Source organism: Ogataea parapolymorpha, chromosome II (genome assembly GCF_000187245.1).
Source record: "Ogataea parapolymorpha DL-1 chromosome II, whole genome shotgun sequence".
Lineage (NCBI taxonomy): Eukaryota > Fungi > Ascomycota > Pichiomycetes > Pichiales > Pichiaceae > Ogataea > Ogataea parapolymorpha.
Window position 1 is genome coordinate 286585 of NC_027865.1, and position 24985 is coordinate 311569.

Sequence of the window (24985 nt, forward strand, 5' to 3'; positions counted from 1 at the left end):
TTTTTTGTTATGTACAACCAAATCAGAGTAACTTGAAGCCAAAACCGATTGAATGAGGGCAATTCTTACAAAGGATGCACTAATGGACTGCCTCTTCGTATAATGTGCTGGGGTTGATGACTGTGCCTTATTTATTTGAAACGAATCGCTCTTGTTAGATGTGGGAAAAAAGAAAACAATTCGTTCACTCGCCACAAGTGGCCAGCAGTCAGAAAAAAAACTACAAGAATCTATGCATCGCCACACGACATCATGTTTGTTGTATGTAGCAACTCACTGTTCACTGTGCTCCACCTTGGCGTTGGACATTTGGTTTTCAATGCTAAGGTAACAATTCCATACTATGCTTATGATGTTGACTGCCAACAAGCGGTATCTCACGGGGGTGAACCAAAAGTTGAATGCCTGGAAAAGAGGCCAAACTTTCCAATTATTAATTAGCGTATCAAGGTAAACCTCGCGTAATTTAGCCTTGATTTCGGGAATTCCGTATCCCTCCATGAGTGTAATGCAACTGTAATAAAGTGGAATACCAATTGGAGCCCAGACCAACTGGTCGAACGAAACTCTTGCTATAGTGTCGTATAGTCTCTTTGGCTGCCATGGGAGCGGGAACTTTATCGTGTCTACAAACTTGTATAGCCTGTTTCCAATTGGGCCAAACACGGCGCCCCCGTAGATAACTGCCCTCATAGTTCGAAGGTAATCATATTTCGCTTTTGGGTCTTGGGGAAAGCATATTTGGGCAAGCGCATCGCCGGTACCAAATAAGATCTGCTGTTAGTTGTGATGAAGATATGAATACTCTACTTACTCCTGTGGATATCATATTTGCCATCAAAGGCCGCCGTGCAAAGAACGTTTTGTATCCAGAGATCATACGTAGATTGCCTAAGGCGAAAATTTTCTTATCTGGCGAAATTTAAATTATAGGGTTTTATTAAATGAGCAATATAGCAACAATCACCTTTTGGTAAACACACAAGTCCTCACGCCTTATTCATGTGAGGCAAAGGGATCAAACCTATAATGTATTGGCTTTTAGGCGAGGACTCTCTACTCGTCAGTTTCTGCTATCTGAATTATTTCCACTTTTGGAATAGAGCATTTATATACCTGTTTCAGGAGGAAGCAGGAGGGTACAATAAGTTAGGTATCTATTGGGTTGGGCTACAAAGCAGAAAGAGCACGTAAGCTTGATGAGCCAGACGCGCTTTTTAGGTATAAGTACACGGTATTGCGGATCTGCGCATCACTTCAGGCGTGTGTAACTGGTACTACCGAAAATCTGTATCAAGCATACCTAAACACCTTTAAGGCCATATTGTATGCCACATCTGCAGGCTCAAATGGCTTACCGCATGTGGATTTTAGTTGGGTCTGAAAAGTCCCTGATTCCCCACGCTATTCACGCTTCCTGTTTAGTACATGACAAATTTCCTTTTTGAGAAAAATAAGATTGATGAAGAACTCAATTTCCACGATATTTGGACATCAATTGCAAGACCGAACGACCTGGAACATTTGTAGCACCCAATGGGAACCATGTGTACTAAAAAGACCAGTAGTTGAATGGTGGTTTCCCGTGAATCACCAGTACAGCCCCATTTTCTGGTCGTGCACTGAGCCCCAAAAAGATTGGGAGCGATAGGATGGCAACCTATGAACACCTGTTCTTCAAGCTACCGGGCCGTGTTAAGGTTCAGATTGTAGGCCTGATAAGTAGACCTATTTCTAGTCCTAACGAGAATTCATAGTAACAGGAATCATCTAGCAATTTGCCCGATTTGGGCCAATTTACTGAGCAAACATGATCGATTCTAAAATTCCCAGAACGGCAATGTCGCCAGCTATTTAAGGAGTTAAATTTCACCATAAGAAAAAAAAGCTGCCCAGCTAAAGTATTTCCAAACATGCACAGAACCTACTCTCTCAGATCAAGCAGGGCTCCAACAGCCTCTGACTTGCAGAACCCAATCCCTGTTCCACCGTCTTCTACCAAGACTAACAGATTCTTTGGTAAAGGCTCCATTACCAACTCCATCAGAAGATCTGCTGCTGGTTCGTTTGGTCCGGAACTCGCCAAGAAGCTTGCCCAGCTTGTCAAAATGGAGAAGAATGTCATGAGAGCCATTGAATTGTCTTCCAAGGAGAGAAAGGCTGCCGCCAAGCAGCTTTCCCTCTGGGGTGCAGACAATGAGGACGACGTCAGTGACATCACAGACAAATTAGGCGTCCTGATTTACGAGATTGGTGAACTGGACGACCAATTCATTGACAGATACGATCAATATAGAATTACCCTCAAAAGCATCAGAGACATTGAGGGTTCCGTCCAGCCATCGAGAGACCGGAAACAAAAGATCACTGATCAAATTGCTTACCTGAAGTACAAGGACCCACAATCCCCAAAGATTGTGATCTTGGAACAGGAATTGGTCAGGGCCGAGGCAGAATCGCTTGTTGCTGAGGCACAGCTTTCCAACATCACCAGAGAGAAATTGAAGGCTTCCTTCGCTTACCACTTCGACTCGATCAGAGAACACTCTGAGAAATTAGCTCTGATTGCTGGTTATGGTAAGGCTCTTCTGGAATTGCTTGACGACTCTCCAGTGACCCCAGGTGAGACCAGACCATCATACGATGGCTACGAGGCATCCAAGCAAATCATCATCGATTGCGAGAATGCCCTTGCCTCATGGACTTACGAGACCGCTCAAGTTAAGCCAACTTTGAGTTTCAAGGCTACTGATGGTGAAATATACGATGACGACTTGGCCGAGGATGTTCAAAACATGCATGTGACTGAGCAAGAATGGGCCGAGCCTGAAAAGCAAGCCGCCTAAGTAGTGTGGGATTTATTTCTGTCTGTATTGTTAAACTGATTTTGAAGCGTGCTTAGTGATTTGCTCATTTCGTAGTAGCGTGCACGTAGAGGCTAAGTGGAATCGGAATGATCTGAGGATTTCGGTACTTGACTTTTATAGATTTATAGTCTTCCTCCTCACCCAATAGTGGATCAGCCGTTTCCTCCCTTTTGAACACTACGTCTTTGACTAGAAGCCAGGATTGACCCAAATTATGCCCCAAAGCCTCGTATCGCAAATATTGACGCAGTTCTTCGATCTCTCCAACTGTTATTTCTAAATAGCATTTCCAGTCGTCTGTTGTGAGCGGGATGCGATACTTGCCATCGCTGACAGGTTTAGATATAGACCTTATGTGATCTGCTGAGTACTCAAGTAAGATACGCAGGAGAATGGGTTTGATATCTTCATATAGTCTTCGAAGGTCTTTGTTTGATAAGGTAATTCGCATAACTTTCGAGAGGTTAAGAGTTGTCTGGTGCATGGAGAGCTTACTGATGTTCTTCTGTATCTCCTTACGGTTCACGTAAGTTTTAACTGGAACCACCATTCGCGGGCTCAACTTTATATACGACGTTATCGGTGCCATAATGAAGATATATTATGAAATTAATTTTATTAAATAATTCAACATGTCTAGCGATGGATTTACGTCCATAATATCCATGTTTTACGCCGTTTTTCACCCCACAGAGGGAACGAAGGTTGTCTGTCAGGTCCCTAGTGGGTCAATAGTGCCGGCAGATAAAAGCAAAGATTCGTCCACGTTGGCTGCTCCCTTGTTCGATTTCGATTCTATCAAAAACTATGTGATCCCTAAACCAGCACTCTGTAACAAATTGGTGACTTTCAAAATTAGCAGCTACCGTGTGGTAGGCTTTCCCGTCAACATATATGCGTCTCATTATGCCCGAAACTCTTTCAGCTTCAATCTGTGCTTTGTTTTCAAATACGAAGATGATACCACCCCCTACGAAGGACATGTCAAAAGATTGGGACGTATGTTTCGCGCACTGGAGGAGCAATCGCAAATGCTTTCCAAAGCAGATAAGAACCATGAGGATTTTTTTAAGCCTCAAAAGGAATTGGAGCCCAAGACCTGGTCCAAGACTTCAAATTATATTCGAATAATACAAGATGAAGACGTCGGCGACGAAGTGACATTCTCCAATCAAAATATAAAACATTCCGAGTCCAGCGGCCCAATTCTTGCATCTATAGAAAGCTTAGTCCAGCAAATCTACCAGGACCTGAACAATTACTCTGAATGCCTCATTCCCATAGACTCTGCAAACTCTGTCGATATCAAATTGTTTCCCATTTTGCCCCCACCCCCCGAATTGAATGCTTACGATGTTCCTATAGCAACAGTGAAATTAGAGACAATGGTGGATCCACTGTGGGACCCGACGATGGTGAGAATCCTACCTTTTATCAACGGTATTAACTCTATTAAAAGAATTAGCATTCTAGCAGATGCAGATTACGAACTGACAAGGCAGTGTATCCAGCACCTGATCCACTTCAGATCCGTTGCCGTTCTAGATGTATTTCAGTTCTCCAATTGTTACGCTCCTACCTCGCAGATATGCAACTTTTTGCGCGACCCAATGATGGCTTCCGAATGTCAAGGATACGTGATTTCATCCACTGGAACATTTGGCAATTTGCCTCTCCATAGGGGTCAAGATTTAGGGTCGAATCCAGATATAGAGAACGCAAGCACGCATTCTTCTTTATTGGGAAATGAAAGGTCACAGATGCATGACGGTCAACAATCGTTTTCACCCAAAACTAGCTCTTATCAAAATCATAAGTCGACTCAAAAGACTATGTTCGTTCCTTTGCCTTCAAAGGCTACTCTATTCTTTCTCTATCGTTCTATGAATCAGAACCTCACTCTGCGTCAATGGCATTCAGAAAATAGCAAGCTTTTGACTCATATTGATATCAGAAGATTCGTTACCTTTGGCGTGCTTAGGGGAATTATTTACAGGGTGCGAACTTATCCTGTGTCCAACAAGTTCTCGACATCCATAGATTTTGGCACAGTATATACAAATTACAGTGATGGTGCACATCCTAAGAAACCCAATTACAATGTTTCTGTGCTGCCTGTCACCAAGAACATCAGAAAATTCAGCAACGATTTCGACGACGACGATAAGCTCATCGAAGCAGCAGAGAACAATGACAAATTCCTCGACCTGACAGGCCTCAAATCTGAGCGTCTTAGGAAACAACAAGAAATGAAGCTTTCTCGCTTGCTGAAGAAATGTCGGGATTTCGATATGATATGCACGGAAATGAGCCTTCCTAAGAAAGAGGTTGTCGAAATCCTTACGAAAATGGGCGATTGGAGCGTTATCAATTCGTAAATCCATTATAAACGGTCGATGTCTTCATCCACTTTTGTCTTATGAAACTCTTGGAGTTTTTGGTCTCTCTTGTAGCAAGCTATCCTAATCTTCATAAGTGTATCTTCCACAAGCTCAGATTTTTGGATTGGAGCCCCGCACTCAGGGCAATCAGACGAATTGTAATTAGCGAGCGAAGCTTTGTCGTATGTGTGTCCACACTTTTTGTTTTTGACTGGACTCTTCATTATCAAGCGAGAAATCGGACAAGTTAAATTCACTTTACCACCACCTATTTCAATTTCATCGTCATCTTCTTGATCGTTGAAAGGTATAGGCTCGGTTGGATTGATGGCAACAAAAAGCTTTTTATCAATCTCAGTTGTCTCTGCCTTCACCAATTGTTCATTGACAGAAGCAGATTCACTCACATTCGAGGATAGAACTTCTTTGTAAAGATCATGTACTTGTGACGGTACAACTTCCATATGCGCATAACGTTCAAGATCTTCTAAACTAAGCTCCTGCTCATGGCGGTCCAGGATTTCTGTACGTGTTTTCTGAAAGGCAGCGAGATAGGTGGCCTGGCGTCGTCGAGTTTGATTTAGCTTCTCTAAAACGCGCTTACCTCGCAGCAAAACGGGATCTTCTTTGTATTTTAGTTTCTTGGTATTCTCATAGTCCTCCATCATTACATTACCTTTTGAGACCTGCTGAATCTCTTGCTCTGCCTGATTATCAATATATTCAAAGAGTGTCTCCATCAATGCGCTACGTGTCTCCTTAATTACGGAATCAATCGTCTTCGCAGGATTCAGTTGACGTAATTCAGATTTGAACTTTTTGGTCAATGGGTAGTAAGCGGGCAACTGAAAAAGCCCTTCAGAAGACTCGGATGGAGGGTTTGGCAGTAATTCATTTTCTCGCTCTCTTTTCATTGAAAATAAAAAAACATCAAACAAAAATATCAATATTTTTAACGCGAATGTCTCAGGAGCCGGAGTCATCAGCTCATGTAACTGCTTTGCAGAAGATAGTCACTCTGCAGCATATCCACTCTTTATACCTTGCAGCCCAACAATCCCAACCTCCTCGCAAAGATATCTCATTCAATATTTTACAGCTTCAAGCGATGATAAACAATAATCCATTGATAAATCCAGATTTTGACATTTTAAACATTAAAGGGTCTTTGGATGCAATAAAACAGAAAAGACAGAATGGAGAAACATTCCAAGACATCTTAACTCCTGGCCAGATTGTGCGAGTGATTTCAGAGAGTCTTTCCGTGGATAGTATCAGTGACCAAGTGATAACTCAAGTTCCCAAGAGTACGATATTTCGTCTTTCAAATAAGATCGACATTTCTTTGGTGAAAGACAGGTTGATCAAGATACTAAATAGCTACAAAAATACCACACTTGGAGAAATCACGAGCTTGGAGCTGAAATATAAGAATAAGAAAAAAGAGATAGAGCAGATTGAAAGCGGGAGCGTCGAGGATTCAAAGCTCATTGCTGAGTTTTCTCAAAAATCCGAGATAGAACAACCGAATAATGTCACTAAGGGTGCTGAAGATGTGCAGGAAGCCACCCAACAGGAACTAGTCAATATGGTGAAGGAAAAACTCGAGTCAGACGAGGGTAAGGAAATTACAAAGGTTCTTCAAGATCTCTCGGATAACCAGAAGAAAGACGGCCAGATTGTTTTAGATGAAGAACAGTTGGAGAAAACTTTGGAAATGGCCAAAGGTGACGCACAAGAACCTGAAGAGAACGTGGACGATAATGACGCAGACAAAGAGATCGATGAAGGTGTCGAGCCCGAGGCAGAATCATCGGCTCAATCTCAACCGGTCACTGCTTTGGAAAAAAGCAGAACAGAGCCATCGGAAACGCATTCCGAACCTCAAGAAGGCCCAGCGCCAAGCTCCGAGTTGAATGTAGAATCACAACCCCAAACGAAATTGGAATCCAAGTCGGCTTCTAAAGAAATACCATCGCCAACTCCAGAACCTGCTACCCCATCCACGCCAGCAAGTGGAGATGAAGAACGTGGGAGCAAGCGACGCGGATCCGAAAGCGTCCCCCCTGGTTGTACTAAGCGCTTTAATGCTCTTTCTGCACAACTTCTCACACAGATATCATCCAACCGGTTTGCATCCATGTTCATGCAACCAGTGAATGAAAACGAAGAGCCCAATTACTACAAGCTAATACGGCATCCTGTGGACATTAAGAGTTTGGGTAAAGCTATTAGGACGGGTGAAATAAAATCATTCGACGAGTTGGAATTTGAGCTTCAACTGATGTTCAGCAACGCAATTATGTACAACGATATGCATCAGACAGAAACTTACAAATGGACGATTGAAATGATGGAAGAAACGCAAAACTTGTTGAGCCTATTCCGGGAATCATCCAGCAATTAAAGCTGTTTAATTGCCGCCTCTCATCTGGTTCATCAACATCTGGTTCTGTTCCTGGAATCTTGAGCCAACTCTTTCGGAGTGCTTGAGGAACTTTTCAGCGCACTTGTTCAAACATGTTTCTTCTCTAGAGCTAAGTTTGTTGGAGGTGAAGTCGTTGACGCAATCATTGAAACATCTGTCCACCAGACTGGTGTAGAGCTGTAATGTTAGTTTTCAGAAGGTGGTTTACTTACTCTCATGAAGTCATTCATTTGCTTTTGCTCCACAATTTTCTGGAACTCTTGTTGTTCTTTATAGTTGAGTTGATCCATGGTGTATCAAAAATAGTTTAACGAATTATCGAAAAATTTTCAATATTTCCCTGAATAATAATCAATATGTACAAATCTTATGGAGAAAGAGCGAAGTCTCACCCATCAAAGGTGGCCAGCAGACTACTTAATTTGATGGAATCCAAGCAAACAAACCTCTGCGCTTCTGTGGATGTGACTAAAACTCAGGAATTATTGGAGCTCCTTGATAAATTGGGCCCTTACATCTGCCTTGTCAAAACTCACATCGACATAGTAGAGGACTTCTCTTATGAACACACCATATTACCTTTACAAGGACTTGCAAAGAAACACAATTTCATGATTTTTGAAGACAGAAAGTTTGCTGATATAGGAAACACGGTCAAACTACAGTATAAGGGAGGAATTTATCGAACATCCAAATGGGCCGATATCACGAATGCACATGGAGTGACTGGCGCAGGAATTGTTGAAGGTCTTAAACAGGCAGCAGAAGAAAGTACAGATGAGCCACGTGGGCTTCTGATGCTTGCTGAGCTCTCTTCAAAAGGATCATTAGCTTACGGTGAGTATACTCAAAAAACTGTGGAAATAGCGAAAAGCGATAAAGAATTTGTCATTGGATTTATTGCACAGAGAGACATGGGAGGCCGTGAAGAAGGCTTTGACTGGCTGATTATGACTCCTGGAGTTGGATTAGATGATAAAGGTGATTCTCTAGGCCAACAGTATAGAACTGTTGATGAAGTGATACAAACAGGAACCGATGTCATTATCGTCGGAAGAGGTTTATTCGGTAAAGGAAGAGATCCTGAGGTGGAAGGGAAGAGATACAGAAAAGCTGGGTGGGAAGCTTACAAGCGGCGCAGTGCCTAATGGCATTTTGTTCTATATACATCATCAAAATTGATTTTCGCTAAAATGCTGACGGGATATTTCAAATACGAAAAGCCCAATAGAAGTCGCGGGAATACTAGTGAAGGACGATCGAAAAAAGCCTCTATAGCAGAAACCAAAGAGGGAGAGGTGAGATTTTCGCCATCGTTGTAGAATAATATCAAACGTTTCAAGGTAAGAATTATAGTAGAGTTTGAAGAAGCGACGCCGATCCAGTTGATGTGCTTCGTTGTAGAGATCTAGAGACTCAAGTCTAGTCAGATGGACCTTTTGAATTTTATTAAGTGGATATTGGATAGCAAGCAGTGTAGTCGCGGCGGAAGCTCCAGCAAGAAGGATAAACGTCAAATTCAAAGCTTTGAAGAATCTTGAATTCTTTTCCCGGTTTTCTTCACCATGAAAAAGCCTTGAGCGCCAATATTGATACCACTGTATAACTGCTTTTGTTTTGTGGAACCCCTGGTTTTTCACAAGCTCGAATACTGAAAAGTAGAATGCAAATCCAAGGCTTTCCTTTATGAAATTTAAACTAAAGCCTGCAAATATTCCAACTAAACCAATTTGTTTTAGTTTGTATAAAGCATACTCCCACATGCTCTTCTGTTTACCGCTGACAAGCTCTGAGTAATTCGATCGGGCGTAAAGTGCATCTAGCGGTGACGCAGCCACGCTAGCAGCAGCTCCCGCAACAAAACCAGCTTTGAAGGTGTCGACAGGGCTAGGATCATCGATGGAGTTCATTTTTCTCTTATTAAAACGTTGTAATAGTGTGAGGTAAGTAGAATAAAGAATCACTCCAATTGCGCTGTTTGCTACTATTGGAGGAAGTACTTGTCGTGGAATAAAATTCCACCCTTCTTTTTTGATTGATTGGTATAGAAGAGCTATTCCTGAATGTGTTCGTAAGCTCCACGGTTTGGATGCAAGCTCTCCATGCATCAAAGCTCTTGCTGTTGTGAGGTAGTCAAATCGAGACGGCCTAAATAGCTTTGCAGGATTTCTCATATACAAAGAAGTCATTTGGTAAATCACGGCCCTGATACCTGCTGAAGAAGCAGACACAACCTGTGTATTTCTTTGAGATAGTTGCTGCACTGTGGAGTTTAGTTCATCCTTTAGAGGAGCTGAGTTGCTGTCGATAGGCCAATCGGCCGCTTTCGCTCGCTCCATAAAATGGGAAAAAATCGCTTTTGAGATCTAGGAGCACAGCCAAATGGATTTTTAGTATCCTGGCAGCAGCACTTTTTTGGAATTCTTACGAATAAATACTAGTTCGAATATTAATATTTTTGGCCTATTTAATCATGGCAGCGAGGTCCTTATTCTTTTCAATAATTCGTTGATAGGATTTCAATTGATTATTCTTGTGTATCGCTTTTAAAGTCTTCTTTCGCCTCTGTATTCTCCGCGTCCCTTATCCCCTCAATCATCTGCTTTAGTGACTTATCAATTTGTAGCTTCTCCAATTTCTCCAAATCAGCTTGTTCTTTCTTGACAAGTAGCATGTTTTTTAAAAATTCCAGCACCTCATCCTTAAAATTCTGACGGTGACGATTTTTGACAATGAACTTAGAAGAGACAGCCAGAACTTTTCCGATGACCGCATTTACATCTGTGAATTTGTAAATTAGGATCACCTTGCAAGTCAAATTGAGCACATCGTGTTGGGTTTTGATCATTCCCTCTGCATCTGTGCCTTCCACATCCGGCTTCAGTAACTCCAGTAACAAACGTATACATCCCGCATCCAAGACCAACTCAGGGGATAGAGAGTCCAGTGGTAAGTCGGAGGAAACAAGTAGTGTTGTGAGCGTTTTTAGAGCGTGAGATCTCAGCTCTCTGCATGGATTGTAGCATTGGTGAGCAATAGCTTCAATCAAAGGATACCAAATAGATGAGCTATCGGTATCAGTCGGGACTGTGGATTTGAAATTGCTTGAATCGAAGAGCTTTGCTAATCCTAAAGTCAATGTGATTGACTTAGTAGCCGTTGCCACCAAATCCTGGAACGGATTTTTATTTTTCTCTACCTTGTGGCCGCTAGCAATCAGCTTATCATACTCTTGCTCCCATTGCGCTCCATATGCACCAACTGCTGATATTTCGTCAAGAAGACCCAAAACATCCATGTAATTTTGATATGTGATTATCTCAGGGAGAGTTTCCACAAGGTTGCGCATGAATTGGTAAACGACTTCCGTATTTTTCGGAGAAGAAGCGAATATGCGAATTAGAGACCAATATCTGCTATTTTTGGACAAGATGTCTTGACACCATGTGCCTTTCACTAATATTAGCATTTGTAGCGGATGCAAAATGACTGATCCATACTTCATCAGAGCGTCTCGGTTTTTATCAGCAATATCATAAAACTTGTCGATAGTACTGTTGAGAAGATCAACATTCGAGTCGTCTCCGTTGTGCAATAACAGAAGCTTATAAGCGTTGACTCTGACTAGGCAGCCCATCTTAAAGTCCTCTGCAGGACTGAAAATCTCATCGCATAGATTCAGTATTTCAACGACAAGCTTTGAATTTCCAGTCAATAACAGGTAGCAAACACATATCTCTAGAATAAATAAAGTCTCAGGTATGAAAACCCGAGGATCGGCCTTTTCTTTCTTTGGTATTGGCTTCAACAAAATTGACACTAGAGCATTTATGTTTTCAGATGATGTTTTGCTAACACTCCTGAACAGAGAACTGATGTTGCTTGTTTTAATACACTCCATAGCTGAAAGAGTACATTCGATCTCTTCATCTGTAGGTTCGGGAGTGTCATCAGAAAGGCCCTTCAAGTAAGACGAGAATGTTGAAAACAAACCATTGTCTTTCAGGGCTTTAGTACGACTAAATTGAAATTCTGGTTTTGGTTTTGACAGCTTATCCAAGCCTATCTTCTTCTGGAATTCAGGAAAGAGATTTGGTTCAATCAAACCATTTTCAAAAAGAGTCAAAACAATCTTCACAAGGAAGTCCCAGTGCTTTGAGACTCTAAAATTGGATTTCTTCAAAATGCGGAAAAGCACAAGCGTGCTTAGTTGAGCACGGAAATCTCGGCCAAAGAGAACGGATAAATAGCTAACAGTGATTGTCTCATTTTCCTTTTCAAGCTTGAGCTCGGTGATAGGAAGAGATTCTCTGGATTCCAAAGCGAACTCGGAAGGCTTTACGCCAGTAAGAGTTGTTAAATGTGCAACAATTTCAATAATGTGATCAACCAGGTCTTTCATACCAAAATATGACGCAATTGCAGCACATTTTTCGACGCTTGAGATCATTCTTGTTACAACGCTGTCGTGAGTAGCATCATCAAACATTGTAACCAAGGTGCTGACAATATATTTGCTTGTCTTTTCAAACAAAACCTTGTCAAATTGGAGAGAATCTTCTATATTATCAGTATCCTCAACAATGACGTCGTCGCTTAACATCTTGCTAGCTTGCTCTGCAATGAGGGAATGCCAGACAGTCTCATACCATTTTGAAGTGCCCCGATGCTCTTCCGGCATGATGATTTCTTTTTCTCTAATGGAATGATATATTTTTTCAGTATACCATTGGGGAAAATCTTTTCCCTTGTAGCATCCTCTGAGGTTGCGTTGATAATCTTCCAAAGTCATCGGTTTTTTCACGTTTGGGTTATGAAGGTCTGTGTTTAGCATGATGATTGAGAAAGACAATACAAAAAGCGAGTCCTGGTCTGGGGTGACTTTCTCGTCATCATTCTCTTCATTTGGTGATATAGATTCAGCATCCTGGCATGCAATGTATCTTTCGTTGAACGCTTCAACAATTCGTTCAATTTGCTGTGCTTCTCCTGGCAATCTAAAATTGTTCAACAACATTCTCAGCGCCTCGTCTGGTCTTAGGTTTCTGAAATCAAGTAGCTTCACAAATTCCTTCAGAAGCTCAGTGTTCGAGGGCTTAGCTAACAGTTCACCCAGCTTCTTTTTGTCAATTCTTCCGGATTTCTCAAAGAGAAATTTGGAGACCTCGCTCACATCATTCATATCATGAATGAATCCTTTGTCCTGAAGCATCTGAAGACCCTTCTGAGGCTTTTCATTCCATTTTTTGGTACATTCAATGAAATCCGATTTCTTAATTTGTTGCAAAACCAGTTGGTTTGGCTGAAGTTTCTCAAACTCAATGCTAGCTTTGGAAGCTGCTCTAGTGCGCTCGTAGACACCGTCAACAAATGAAAGGACACCTTCCATACATATGGAAGGAACATTGGAAGTAGTAAAAAGCGTAACTTCAGATGCCGACAAGCGACAAAGTAATTTCAGCAACGATTCTGCCATGTCGGATCTATCAAAGTCGCAATCGTACGACTTAAATAATGAATTAAAGAATAAAGGAGAGCGTACCCATAACACGCTCAAAGTTTCCACTAGAATTTCTTTAATCACGGGGCCTTTTCCTGTGTGAAATTCAGCTCCCAGTTCTTCGACCTCTTTTTCGCTCAATGGTTCAACTTCAAAAGTTCCCCTCTGCCCCATTTCAAAGATTCTCTCAACGTTCTTATCTAAATCACTGACCAACATCTTTGAATCGGCAACCATACCTTGAAAGATTGTAGTCATAAGGAGTTCGATCTGTATCTTCAGATAATGATTCATAGTAAGAATCAAATTAAGAAAGAGTTTCATTGCGAGAGTGAGCAAGTAGGGAGAGTCCACAGTTTGAACGAGCTGTACCAAATGATGGCAAGCTTTGTCCGAGATTAATTGGAAAAGAGACGGATGATGGACTACCACACCACCTGAGACCTCGACAATGGTGTTAAGTATGTTCAGTGCCAAAACCCTAGCACTTTCGGTAAATCTGAACTGATTATCCGGCGATAGGATTTCAATTGTGTGGTTCATGTATTCCTTCATACAAGGAATTCCAAATGGAACTTGGTCGTCATCGGCAATGGAAGAGTTTGTTTTTCCCGCGGTCGAATAACTTTCGTTATTGCCTGAGGTCTTATGATCTTCAGGATCATCATGATATATCTGCGAACTAGAGTTGCTGCTGCTTTGGCTATTTCTGTCTTGGATTTCAGTGTCAGTCAGTTCGCGTGCTCTCACGTTATCCTCGACTGTCGACTCATGAGATTGAGTATAATCCGTACCTCCTATTATATCGTTGGGCAGTTCTCCAGTTTCTGTCGTAGCAGTAAGTTCAACTTCAGTTGTCTTGACATTGTGGTCAATCCCAGAGTCAATTTTGATGTATCTCAATTTGCTGAATATTTTCTCGGTTATACTAATAAGAGAGGTCTCTGCGGCGCTTCTAAGAATTTCACGTCTCCTGGTATTGATTGCTAAGGAAAAGCATGTCGAAACAGACTCATACATTGAGTCATCAGTTAGCAGGTCACCCAACGTAGAAGTAACTATCAACTCCAATAGCTGAATTATCTTAATCAACAAAATGTCATCTTGTGTTTGGTCGGACCCCTCAAAACGACAGTGCGACAGCGCTGATATTATTTGACCCAAGCATTGAAAAATGTTCGGACAATTTTCGTTCACGATTCCGTATTTGACAAACTTAGATAAAGAGCTTACCGCAATGCCTGTTATGTAGCCAGATGTGATAGGTGATTTGATCAGTAAAAGGAATGGCTGTAGGAGAGTCAACATATCAATGTCGTCGATTGTTTTCAGTTCGCTCAACATAGATCTGAGCTCGATAAATCCACTTAGAAAGTGATCATCCTCCTTGATTTTGTTTCCAGACTTCAAAAAGGCCGAAAGGCGTGTGGATCCCTCATCGTCACCATATGGTGTACTCTCTTTGCCAAATTGTGTCCCAAGAAGCGTAGATAGTGGTCCACTGGATGCCGACTTTGTGGACTTCCTCATAACAGAAGTAATGAATGTGCATTCTTCAATCGCTAAAGAGAGCGGATCAAGCGTCGAAAGTCGATTGTCGATCATGGTAAGTGATTTTGACGCGATCAGTGTTTCAGTTTGCCCTTATAATTGAATTCACAATTGATCACCGAACGACAGTAAAATAAATCAGTCTATAGTAGAAGTTGAATGGTTTTCAAATGTAAGCAGCAGTTTAGTTGCTTGTACATTCGATCTATTCCAAGCTATTTGATTCTATCTACCACTTTGTTTTTCATAAAGTCCACGCCTATAAAAAAAATCGTTGTAGGTTACGAGCACCGAGACGAGATGATACGATAAGATCCAATACCTCTATATAACCCTATTGCTATAAGACCTGTATGTTTTCCAAGCAAGCCTCCAGTCTTTTATACTCAGGTTAGGGTTTCGTAGTTCAAAATCGTATTTTTCAAGTTTCTCAAGAAAGCAAATAGTAGGAAGCCCATTCATCATCGGGAGGAACATGGCATCGGGAACTCCATGGTTTAATTGCTCCCATCCTAGTTTTAGCTCCAGGCTCCCTTCTTTGTCAACTAAGTTATATATTTCATCTTTGAGATCGTTGAACTTTGTGCGGGCACTCAACAAATGATCGTTAGCAACGGTAGCAACATCAAATACAATTTCCCTTATTTTTTCGTCTATCTCTTGGTTTGAGTCTTCAGACTGTAAATATCTAAGTACCTCCTCCTGAGTGGTATTTTGTTTGGCAATTGACTCGAGAGGTAGTAAAACTTGAGATCTTGAAGTAGCATAATATCTAGATCCAAGCAAAAATGACGCAATGGCCGTAGATTGTCCTATATGAGCGTAAATGTCATTCAGAAGGTTCTCCAGCTTTTCTCTCCCAGCACAATCCATTAGCTCCAAAGAAAATCTTGAAGTTCCAGAGAAATTCGGAGAAAATAGAGCATCTCGAAGAGCATAGTTCATCTGTGAAAATATTCCTTCACCAAAAGAGCAAATTGAGTATGTGTCTTTGAAACCTCGAACTCCCTCATCTGTACAAAAATGCTGGTAGCTGGTAATCATTTGACGTAAGTTGTCAAAGTTTACTTTAATTCCTTTTCTAATACATTCTCTCGCTAAAGTAACAACTGGTTCGCCCATATTTTTTGGAAGCGCACTATCATATGGGCCAGAAACATCCCTCTCACAACGATCAAGTTGTTCCTGCCAGAATCCGAATTTCAATTTGATAAATTGGTTGCTTTCAATGCTCGAGCCTAGTGCGATCTTTGCTAGGTTTGAGTTGAAAGCTTTGACTACAAGGAATATGTCTTGAAACTCCTTGGGATAGAATTTGGAGAGAAGATAGGAGGAAACATCATGTTTTTTCAACAAATCCATGCAATCATTTCTGGCTCTACTCAGTTTCTCTTCGCGCCAGAATATTTCGTGTTCTTGTTTTGAATATCCGAGATTTGATAGTTGTCTTTTAAGGCAACTCACTGTTGGTTTACCTAAAACTCTTGACGAGATTAACATGAGCTGAGCGAAAGATGATACATTCGATTATCAAAAATCCCCATCCCCACATTTTCAAATAGGCAATGCAAAGATGTTTATGTTGCAAGGCCGTAATAGGAGAATAAATATAATTATTTTTCAGTACAATGAAAACTTTTGCGTATCTTGACATTCGGGTGGGAACCAGGGATGTTGGAAGGATAGTTATTGAGCTTGATTTTGAGAAGGCTCCAAAAGCATCTGAGAATTTTTTACAGCTATGCGAGAGTAAATCTTACAAAAATACCTGCTTCCACAGAGTAATCAAGAATTTTATGATTCAGGGCGGAGACACGGATCACAAGATAATCCGGCATGATGAATATCCTCCCGTTGCTCTAGGGATAGGTGGGAGATCAATTTACACATCAAACTTCTTTGATGATGAAAATTTAAGAGCGATAGACGAACCCTTCTTGGTTTGTATGTCTAATAAAGGCACAGTTAATTCTAATAGCTCACAATTCTTTATCAACACCTTAGCATCTCCTCACTTGACAGGAAAGCACACGGTTTTTGGTAAAGTCAGACATGGAAAATCAGTTGTCAGAGAAATTGAGAGAGTCTCCGTTATCAGCAGTAAAAATAACGATCCACAGGCTTGGCTACCAGTCAAAGAAGAGATGGTTCTCATTGTGGATTGTGGAAAGTGGAACAATGGAGACCCTGTTCCGTGCTATAATGCATGCTACGATTCTCTTGGCGGAGACATTTATGAAGAGTATCCTGATGACAACGAAGTTAAGGGTCTTGATCTTGAAAATCCTGAAATGACCTACAAGATTAGCACAGTGATAAAAGAGTCGGCGTCATTACTTTTGAAAGAAAAAAGATTACGAGACGCATTTCTGAAATATAAAAAGGCTTTGCGGTATTGTAATGAACTGATTCCGGATCAAGACACAAACCCTGAATATCATAAGAAATTTCTGAATCTTAAGAAAACGATATACCTCAATCTGGCATTAGTGGCACTCCAAATGAACGACTATAAGACTACAATTGACTATTGTGGGTATCTATTGGAAATGGACAAAGAGGTCCCTATGACACAAACACAAACATCGAAGACATTTTATCGCTTAGGTATGGCCTACCGAGGGCTTAAGAATTTTGAAGTGGCTTTGGAATTCCTCCAAAAGGCAAGCTCTCTGTGTCCTAATGATCAGGGAATAAAGAGTGAGCTATGCGTGGTTCAAAAGCTTGTAGAAGACGAGAAGAAAAGCGAGAGGCAAAGGTTTGCCAAATTTTTCGATTAGATATTTTATTTTAAGGAGATTGGTGTGCGACGATCACTATAAAAAAAATTCCCGAATAAAATATATAAATGTTTTCAACTTCAACGAGTGAATTTTTTTGATGACGGATATTGCATCTGTATCACAATTATTGGCACAATCGTTGTCACCGTCTACCGCAAAACTTGCGGAGGAGAGTTTGAGAAGTGTTGAAGATCAAGAGGGGTTTCCATCCACACTGTTACACGTAGTGGCGGCCAATGATCTAAGTTCTTCTGTGAGATTGGCAGGATCACTGTATTTCAAAAACTTGATCAAGAGAAAATGGATTGATGAGACAGGAGTTTATCGACTTCATTTAGATGACGTGAAGATGATTAAAGCAGAGATCCTCTCACTTATGATTCGGCTGCCTGATTCTCTTCAAATCCAAATCGGCGAAGCAGTCTCCCTCATTGCGGAATCGGAATTTCCTGAATTGTGGCCGGAGCTCATAGAAGAACTTGTGGGAAAACTATCTCCGGAGAATATGCACACCAATAAGGGAGTTTTGAAAGTCGCTCATTCAATTTTTAAAAGATGGCGGCCTCTGTTTGGTTCCAATGAGCTCTACATCGAAATCAATCTTGTTCTCTCACAATTTGCCCAACCCTTTTTGGAGCTTCTGAAGATGGTCGATCAACTTATCGATCAAAATACCTCAAACAAAGAGAATCTTAAACTTTTGTTTGAAAACCTGTTGTTGTTGGTTAAAATTTATTACGACTTGAATTGTCAGGATATTCCAGAGTTTTTCGAAGACCATCTGCAGGAAGGTATGGCAGTCATACACAAATACTTGAAATACTCAAACCCATTACTTGAAGATTCCAATGAAACCGAAGAGATAGATATCGTTACTCAAGTGAAAACAAGTTGTTGTGAACTAATCCAACTATACACTACAAGGTACCAAGAAGAGTTGGGAAGTATAATCACGGAATTCATCAGAACCATTTGGGATTTGCTTAGTTCTATTGGCACACAGCCGAAATATGACATTTTGGCATCAAAAGCTTTACAATTTCTCACGATCATTGCTTCTCTGGAGCAGTACAATAGCACGTTGAAATCAGAAGACGCATTGAAAGAAATTACAGAAAAAATCATTCTGCCAAACGTGATGTTAAGAGAGTCAGATGAGGAATTATTTGAAGATGACCCTATTGAGTATACAAGAAGGGACCTTGAGGGTTCTGACTCCGACACAAGAAGAAGAGCCTCTACAGATTTTTTGAGAGCTTTGAAAGAAAACAAGGAGCAGGATGTCACTCAAGTGGTTATGAATTACGTCAATCATTATTTGGCCAGCTTTCAGTCTAATCCGACAGATTGGAAGTCCAAAGACTTGGCGATATGTTTGTTCAGCTCGATTGCTGCAAAAGGATCTATTACGAATGCAGGTATAACCTCTACCAATTTATTGGTGGATGTCGTTGAGTTCTTTTCACAATACGTGGCCCAAGACTTGGTTAATGAAGTCTCTCATCCAATTTTAAAAGTCGATGCAATTAAGTACATCTTCACTTTTAGAAATCAGCTTACAAAACAGCAGTTGATCGAAGCATTTCCACTTTTATCTTCACATTTTCAGGACGGTAATTACGTGGTGTATACCTATGCTGCTATCACCATTGAAAAGATCCTGTCTTTGAGAAACCCTTCAAGTCATCAACAGTTGCTATTCAGCAAGACAGACATACCAGCGCCTGTATTTAATGATCTTCTGACAAACTTGTTTAGGCTCATGTTTGGGAAAGGAGAGTCTCCAGAAAAACTAGCAGAGAACGAGTTCTTGATGAAATGCGTTATGAGGATTCTTCTCACTGCGGAAGACTCACTGAGCGAGAGGGCCCCACAGCTTCTACAACAGCTCATGAAAATCGTTGAAATTATTGGGAAAAACCCATCAAATCCGAAATTTTCACACTATACATTTGAATCAATCTGTGTATTAATCCGTTACAACAACAGTCAGATCACAGAGATTTTCGAACTGATTAAGCCTTGCATGCTCTCAGTTTTAGCTCAGGACATTCATGAGTTTATTCCATATGCATTTCAAATTCTCTCATATTGTTTAGAAGTTTATCCAAACTCTACCGAGATGCCACTTGAATACGAGCAACTAATCAAGCCTCTGTGTTCTCCAGCAGTTTGGGAACTGAGAGCTAACATCCCAGCGATTGAAAGGCTATTGGCAGCAATCATCAAATTCAAACCTTCATTATTCACATCCGCCGCAAGTCTAACTCCGATTTTAGGAGTCTTCCAAAAGCTCGTGTCTTCGAAATTGAACGATCATTTGGGATTTGACTTCTTGGAAACAATTTTACTAAGCGTTGATATGTCTTGCCTAGAGCCCTTTTTGAAAGAAGTGGCAATGATATTGCTTTCTCGTTTACAGACGGTTCGAACAGATAAATTTGTCAAAAGATTCATTGTCTTTTTGTGCTCCATTGCTGCTTTGCCAACATCAAACGATCCTTACTTGAAAAAAAACGGGCTCAATTCTTCTTTTGTCATTAAATTCATAGAGAGTGTTCAATCTGGAGTGTTTCAACAGATTCTTATCGGCGTAATCGTCCCTACAATTGAATCATTTAATAATTTGCTTGACAAAAAAATCTTGATAGTTGGCCTCACCAGTCTGATAACTGAAAACGCTCAAATCATAGGCCAAGATGCTTTCAAGCTTGTACTCTCTAAGCTGCTAAAGATAACCGCATCTGACAGCATCAAAAATTACAAAAACTTCAATGAGAATGTTGAGCTTTTGCTTGAGCTAGAAAATGATGAGCTTTCATTTGGATCCAGCTTCAATAAACTGAACACGATCCAGCAGAAGCCTTTTGATCCAGTTAAGGAAATTAGTTCAAAGGAGATGATTTTGGCGTATCTTCAATCAGAACTTGCATCATTTCCAAACATTCAGAATGTTGTTCTGAGTCTTGATCAACCAGAACAGGAACTTGCCAGAAGCTTGGGAATTATATGAACTACATATAGCAAGTCTTGTCACAATAACTAGGATTGTGTAGTATTATACATTTCTATCGTACGTCATCATTCGACATTTCCTCCGGAGTCTTCGTGTTTTTGATTCTGGTTTAGTTGTTCGTTGTTTTTTTGCATGTCTTCCAGCTTTTCCAATCGTTCTTTTTCAGCAATCTCTGCAGCGGTCAAAAATCGACCGCCCTGGCCTCTTGGTCTGCGCATGGCATGTTTGTGTCTAGATTCGTGTAGATAAGGCTTGCGTCCACGCTGAATCTTTAAATTTTCTTCGAGTTTTGCTCTCGCTATTCTTCGCTTCAAAATGCGATGGTATTGTTTAGCATTCACATAGTAAGGTTGATCGGCCTGAGTTTGTGTGGTTACGGAGGATGTACGTGCTTGATCCGGCGGAGATGGCGTAGTGGGGAGCGGTGATTGATCTGTTGATGTAGATGTATGATATTCAGCAGTATCAAGGTATTCCCCAGTGAGCGGTGGTTGGGATGACCTATACATCAATTCTATGTGCTGCGGATTCTGTTGCTGTGGTTGAGAGAACTCGGTTGACATCGAAGATGATATTGTCCTGTTGACCTCGGCTGCTTTATTATCGGACATTAGAGTTTACAAAATCGTCGGGTCGAAAAAATTACAAGCGGTCTCACCGGGTAACTTACTCCTCAATTTTAACTATCAATTAAACTACTCCCCTTCATGTACGCACCAGTTCTACGACCAGCAGTTTTATTCTTCTTCTTTTTCAGACAGCCCGTTGCAGCTGGCGCACTTGTGGGCACTTGGGCTTTGTGGGAAGCAGATCGCAACCTAAATTGGGGAATCAAAGATGCCATCAATGAATGGAAGCATAGGTTCTTGGGGTTCCCCACACAAAGAAGTCTTTACTCGGATTTCTCCAAACTAGATGTACAGATGAGGAGATCATGAGCCATGGCATCTGCTGCTAAATATCTGTCACTATTCAATGTCGATTTTATTTATTTGAATAGTATGAATATTCATTTGTCCTTGGTATTATAGTATTTACAGATAGTCAAACGCGTTTGGCCAAACGATAGAGATCGAAAATTGCTGCGGGAGTAATGCCTTGAATTCTTCTTGCTTGTCCAATTGTTTCGGGTTTTGATTCGTTAAGCAAAGCTCTTGCTTCTGAGGAGAGAGATGACATACTGGTGTAATCAAAGTTCGTCGGAAGAACTAGGTTCTCGTCACTTTTGAATGCTCTTATCTGCGCATTTTCTCTACCTAGGTAACCTTGATAATCGCCATGAATATCAATTTTCTGTTTTATTTTCCGCGGAAGTGCCTCCAGGGATTTATTGTGTAAAACGGGAATCAAGTCATCTAATGACATGTTTTCATACCGGAGTAAGTCAAATGCAGACTTATAACTTGAATCTGTCCTGATTTTGAGACGAGGCACAAGTTTGGCCCACTCTTGTGATGGAAGCTTGTAATCTTTTAGAAAATCCAAACTCTCTTGATAAAGCTTATTCTCCTCGGTGAAATGATCCCACCGCTGTGCAGAAACACAACCAAGTTCGTGTCCCTTAGGCGTGAGGCGCAGATCTGCATTATCAGCGCGTACACTGATTCTGAATTCCGATCTTGAGGTAAACATTCTGTACGGCTCCTCAACACCCTTTGTAATCAAGTCGTCGATAAGAATACCAATATAGCCATCAGACCGATCCAATATTAGTGGTTTCTTATTTTGGAAACCCAAACCGGCGTTGATGCCAGCCACAATGCCTTGGGCAGCAGCCTCCTCGTAGCCTGTTGTACCGTTGATTTGGCCTGCCAAGTACAAGCCTGAAATCGTTTTCGTTTCCAGTGTTCTCTTGAGTCCCCGAGGATCGATATAGTCGTATTCAACACCGTAACCCGGTTGTAGCATTTTGACTTCTTCGAGTCCAATGATATTTTTCAGCATGGCTTCTTGAATTTCCGGTGGCATCGTACATGAGATTCCATTTGGATACATCACGTCTGTATCCAATCCTTCAGGTTCCAGCCAAACTCTGTGTCTGGTCTTGTCAGAAAACCTTATCAGTTTGGATTCAATAGAGGGACAATATCGAGGACCTTTGACTGTTTCCCTAATATGAACGCTTTTGTCGAGATTTGACAATATCAGCTTGTGCATGGCCGGGGTAGTGTAAGTGGAGTAACATAGTAGCTGATCCTCAATTTTTGGAATCTCGTTGAGGAAACTCATTGGTTCTGGGGGATTATCGCCCGGCTCTTCGGCAACCTTCGAATAATCAACAGTTTTAGCAGATATTCTCGGAGGGGTGCCAGTTTTCAATCTGCCTAAACGAAAGCCTGCCTCACGGAATGTTTTACTCAGACCATAAGATGGATCTTCCCCTATTCTTCCTGCAGGCCAAGTATCCAACCCTAAATGTATTTCTGCGCTCAAAAACGTACCCGTCGTTATGACAACCTTCTCACAGCGCAAAATCTCTCCATCAGACAAAACCACGCCACAAATTTTAGCATCATAGCTATTCTTATCTCCTGATTCATTTGTGAATGGGACAACAACCAGGTCTTCAACTCTTGCTTGTAAAATATTAAGATTAGGATAATCCTTCAAAAGTTTCTGCATCTCTGTCAAATACAGCTTCCGATCGATTTGAGCCCGATGGCCCCAAACAGCAGCCCCCCTTGATCTATTCAAGACCTTGAATTGTATTCCGGACATATCGACAACTCTAGGAGCAATGCCATCCAGTGCGTCGACCTCTTTAAGTAGTGTACCTTTTCCGATGCCTCCCAAAGGCAGGATTACATGAAGTCACACCGATCTTGCTTATATCAGGCGTCACTAAGGTAGTGAAAACACCTGTGCGGGCAGAGCCCGCTGCGGCTTCAACTCCTGCATGGCCACCACCAACTACCACCACAGGATGTAACGGTTTGGCTTCCATTAATCTGGCAAGGTCGGAAGTCAGTGAAAGATATCTAACAGAACGTTTTCCAGCAGCAGTAATATTGTAAGAAGTAAGAGAAAGCATGGGCGAAGTTTTCAAAATTGGTAGAATACTAATCTTTCTGAGACCCTACTATATTTTTATCTAAATTTTTTTTGGATAACTTTCTGTTCATACACATAGTTTACATTTCATCTTTCGATGATAGCATTTTTTTTTGTATTTCCTTTTCTCATTCTTCCTCTTCACTATCCTCTTCTTCTAGTGGGATGATCAGCGAGCTATCACTGGAGGTTCCATTATCTTCTATTCGCAAGTACAAGTGTGAATCAAATTGACTTTCATTTGCAATGTCAATTTCAGATTCATCTTGCAAAGTGTTGCTAGTGGCAGACTTTCCCTTATTGAGAGAGGGGCTTCTCAATGTGGGCCTCTCAATTTTTTCCATATGTTCTTGTTCTCCCAGATCGCTAATTGAATCGGACGAGCCTACACTTTCATGCTGAATGTCATGCTCTAATCGCCTCCTAGTTTCTTCTTCCTTAAAAAGCTGTCTTTTTATTCTCTTTGAACGTTGAATTTTGTCTCTGTAGAGGAGCTTCTCAATTTCCGACGTAATTTCAAGATCAAAAACTTGCGAACTCAAGTTCAAGATGTCATTTTCGATGGAGGTGGCCCTGTCCGTGAACGTAAATAAATCATAAGACGGATCAAGTCGCGCACGATGCAACAGAAGCTTGATATCAACATAACTGACCGTTCTACGATTTGCATGTTCGATGTAGCTTTCAAGATCACTAAGCTCCTGTCTGAAAAACTCTTCACTGATATGCTGGAGTTCAATCAAAGCTTCCTTTGATTGCAACTTTTTCAAGTAATTCTCCTTTAGGAGCCACCTTGTGATATTTCGTATCATAGCCAGCGATATTATTGGACGTTTGCCAGAGCTGGTTTGTAGATCTTTTGTTCTTTTCCTAATGGTGACAAAAGAGGGCACCTTATTTTGGGGACGTGCATTCAAAAGGGAAAGATCTTTTGTATCTGGCAGCTCACCGCCAAGGCTATCATTGTCGTCACTATCGTCACTGCTGAACGCGTCATATACACCTCCGATATCAAAGTTGTCAATGTCTTCTAACACAGGCCGGTTTACGTCAGAAGATGCGAAATTACCTTCATTGGAGTCAATATCAAAATCTCCCTGCTTGCGAATAATTGCTTCAGGTAGGGCCACATTTGAATTTCCAAATGAGGCTTCGAGAGATAGTCTACTCGATAATCGTCCCTTTCTCGGTGTTCTATCAGGTGTGGTTAAAAAGCTCCTTGATTGCGACAACAACTCCCCTGATAATTCTCCAGACCCGAGCCTTTCTTGGGGTTCCGGTGCAAGTTTCGCATACAAAATCTCCAATGCGTTACTTTGATTAGATTCATGCTGTATCTTTCGCTTTTTTCGGCCATCTTCTTTTTCCAATGTCAATAATCGCCCCAGCATCTGTAAATCCTTACGAG

At 41.2% G+C, this 24985-nt stretch overlaps 16 protein-coding genes across 16 annotated transcripts; 6 read left to right on the forward strand and 10 right to left on the reverse strand.

Moving 5' to 3' along the window:
• Nucleotides 1-273: 273 nt before the first annotated feature.
• On the reverse strand, nucleotides 274-880 carry HPODL_04691 (Protein required for ethanol metabolism; the record flags this gene model as incomplete). Its single annotated transcript, XM_014081035.1, has 2 exons — nucleotides 274-774; nucleotides 815-880. 2 exons carry the CDS (start codon nucleotides 878-880, stop codon nucleotides 274-276), a joined length of 567 nt encoding a protein of 188 aa, XP_013936510.1.
• Nucleotides 881-1913: 1033 nt separating this feature from the next.
• On the forward strand, nucleotides 1914-2846 carry HPODL_04692 (Sphingolipid long chain base-responsive protein PIL1; the record flags this gene model as incomplete). Its single annotated transcript, XM_014081036.1, has 1 exon — nucleotides 1914-2846. The coding sequence occupies one exon, from the start codon at nucleotides 1914-1916 to the stop codon at nucleotides 2844-2846; it is 933 nt and encodes a 310-aa protein (XP_013936511.1).
• A 64-nt stretch (nucleotides 2847-2910) lies between these two features.
• HPODL_04693 (uncharacterized protein) lies at nucleotides 2911-3456 on the reverse strand (the record flags this gene model as incomplete). The annotated part of the gene is made up of 1 exon (XM_014081037.1): nucleotides 2911-3456. One exon carries the CDS (start codon nucleotides 3454-3456, stop codon nucleotides 2911-2913), a length of 546 nt encoding a protein of 181 aa, XP_013936512.1.
• Nucleotides 3457-3499: 43 nt separating this feature from the next.
• Nucleotides 3500-5245, forward strand: HPODL_04694 (Nitrogen permease regulator NLRG/NPR2; the record flags this gene model as incomplete). The annotated part of the gene is made up of 1 exon (XM_014081038.1): nucleotides 3500-5245. The coding sequence occupies one exon, from the start codon at nucleotides 3500-3502 to the stop codon at nucleotides 5243-5245; it is 1746 nt and encodes a 581-aa protein (XP_013936513.1).
• A 5-nt stretch (nucleotides 5246-5250) lies between these two features.
• On the reverse strand, nucleotides 5251-6162 carry HPODL_04695 (uncharacterized protein; the record flags this gene model as incomplete). Its single annotated transcript, XM_014081039.1, has 1 exon — nucleotides 5251-6162. One exon carries the CDS (start codon nucleotides 6160-6162, stop codon nucleotides 5251-5253), a length of 912 nt encoding a protein of 303 aa, XP_013936514.1.
• A 47-nt stretch (nucleotides 6163-6209) lies between these two features.
• Nucleotides 6210-7655, forward strand: HPODL_04696 (uncharacterized protein; the record flags this gene model as incomplete). Its single annotated transcript, XM_014081040.1, has 1 exon — nucleotides 6210-7655. One exon carries the CDS (start codon nucleotides 6210-6212, stop codon nucleotides 7653-7655), a length of 1446 nt encoding a protein of 481 aa, XP_013936515.1.
• A 6-nt stretch (nucleotides 7656-7661) lies between these two features.
• On the reverse strand, nucleotides 7662-7966 carry HPODL_05120 (uncharacterized protein; the record flags this gene model as incomplete). The annotated part of the gene is made up of 2 exons (XM_014081041.1): nucleotides 7662-7853; nucleotides 7889-7966. 2 exons carry the CDS (start codon nucleotides 7964-7966, stop codon nucleotides 7662-7664), a joined length of 270 nt encoding a protein of 89 aa, XP_013936516.1.
• Nucleotides 7967-8032: 66 nt separating this feature from the next.
• HPODL_04697 (Orotidine 5'-phosphate decarboxylase) lies at nucleotides 8033-8824 on the forward strand (the record flags this gene model as incomplete). Its single annotated transcript, XM_014081042.1, has 1 exon — nucleotides 8033-8824. One exon carries the CDS (start codon nucleotides 8033-8035, stop codon nucleotides 8822-8824), a length of 792 nt encoding a protein of 263 aa, XP_013936517.1.
• Nucleotides 8825-8848: 24 nt separating this feature from the next.
• HPODL_04698 (uncharacterized protein) lies at nucleotides 8849-10015 on the reverse strand (the record flags this gene model as incomplete). Its single annotated transcript, XM_014081043.1, has 1 exon — nucleotides 8849-10015. One exon carries the CDS (start codon nucleotides 10013-10015, stop codon nucleotides 8849-8851), a length of 1167 nt encoding a protein of 388 aa, XP_013936518.1.
• Nucleotides 10016-10203: 188 nt separating this feature from the next.
• Nucleotides 10204-14781, reverse strand: HPODL_04699 (Guanine nucleotide exchange factor for ADP ribosylation factors (ARFs); the record flags this gene model as incomplete). The annotated part of the gene is made up of 1 exon (XM_014081044.1): nucleotides 10204-14781. The coding sequence occupies one exon, from the start codon at nucleotides 14779-14781 to the stop codon at nucleotides 10204-10206; it is 4578 nt and encodes a 1525-aa protein (XP_013936519.1).
• A 270-nt stretch (nucleotides 14782-15051) lies between these two features.
• Nucleotides 15052-16089, reverse strand: HPODL_04700 (uncharacterized protein; the record flags this gene model as incomplete). Its single annotated transcript, XM_014081045.1, has 1 exon — nucleotides 15052-16089. One exon carries the CDS (start codon nucleotides 16087-16089, stop codon nucleotides 15052-15054), a length of 1038 nt encoding a protein of 345 aa, XP_013936520.1.
• A 266-nt stretch (nucleotides 16090-16355) lies between these two features.
• On the forward strand, nucleotides 16356-17507 carry HPODL_04701 (cyclophilin; the record flags this gene model as incomplete). The annotated part of the gene is made up of 1 exon (XM_014081046.1): nucleotides 16356-17507. The coding sequence occupies one exon, from the start codon at nucleotides 16356-16358 to the stop codon at nucleotides 17505-17507; it is 1152 nt and encodes a 383-aa protein (XP_013936521.1).
• A 100-nt stretch (nucleotides 17508-17607) lies between these two features.
• On the forward strand, nucleotides 17608-20523 carry HPODL_04702 (Importin alpha re-exporter; the record flags this gene model as incomplete). The annotated part of the gene is made up of 1 exon (XM_014081047.1): nucleotides 17608-20523. The coding sequence occupies one exon, from the start codon at nucleotides 17608-17610 to the stop codon at nucleotides 20521-20523; it is 2916 nt and encodes a 971-aa protein (XP_013936522.1).
• Nucleotides 20524-20591: 68 nt separating this feature from the next.
• Nucleotides 20592-21089, reverse strand: HPODL_04703 (Transcriptional activator HAP2; the record flags this gene model as incomplete). Its single annotated transcript, XM_014081048.1, has 1 exon — nucleotides 20592-21089. One exon carries the CDS (start codon nucleotides 21087-21089, stop codon nucleotides 20592-20594), a length of 498 nt encoding a protein of 165 aa, XP_013936523.1.
• Nucleotides 21090-21570: 481 nt separating this feature from the next.
• HPODL_04704 (Mitochondrial translation optimization protein) lies at nucleotides 21571-23319 on the reverse strand (the record flags this gene model as incomplete). Its single annotated transcript, XM_014081049.1, has 1 exon — nucleotides 21571-23319. The coding sequence occupies one exon, from the start codon at nucleotides 23317-23319 to the stop codon at nucleotides 21571-21573; it is 1749 nt and encodes a 582-aa protein (XP_013936524.1).
• Nucleotides 23320-23705: 386 nt separating this feature from the next.
• HPODL_04706 (uncharacterized protein) lies at nucleotides 23706-24389 on the reverse strand (the record flags this gene model as incomplete). Its single annotated transcript, XM_014081050.1, has 1 exon — nucleotides 23706-24389. The coding sequence occupies one exon, from the start codon at nucleotides 24387-24389 to the stop codon at nucleotides 23706-23708; it is 684 nt and encodes a 227-aa protein (XP_013936525.1).
• Nucleotides 24390-24985: the final 596 nt, after the last annotated feature.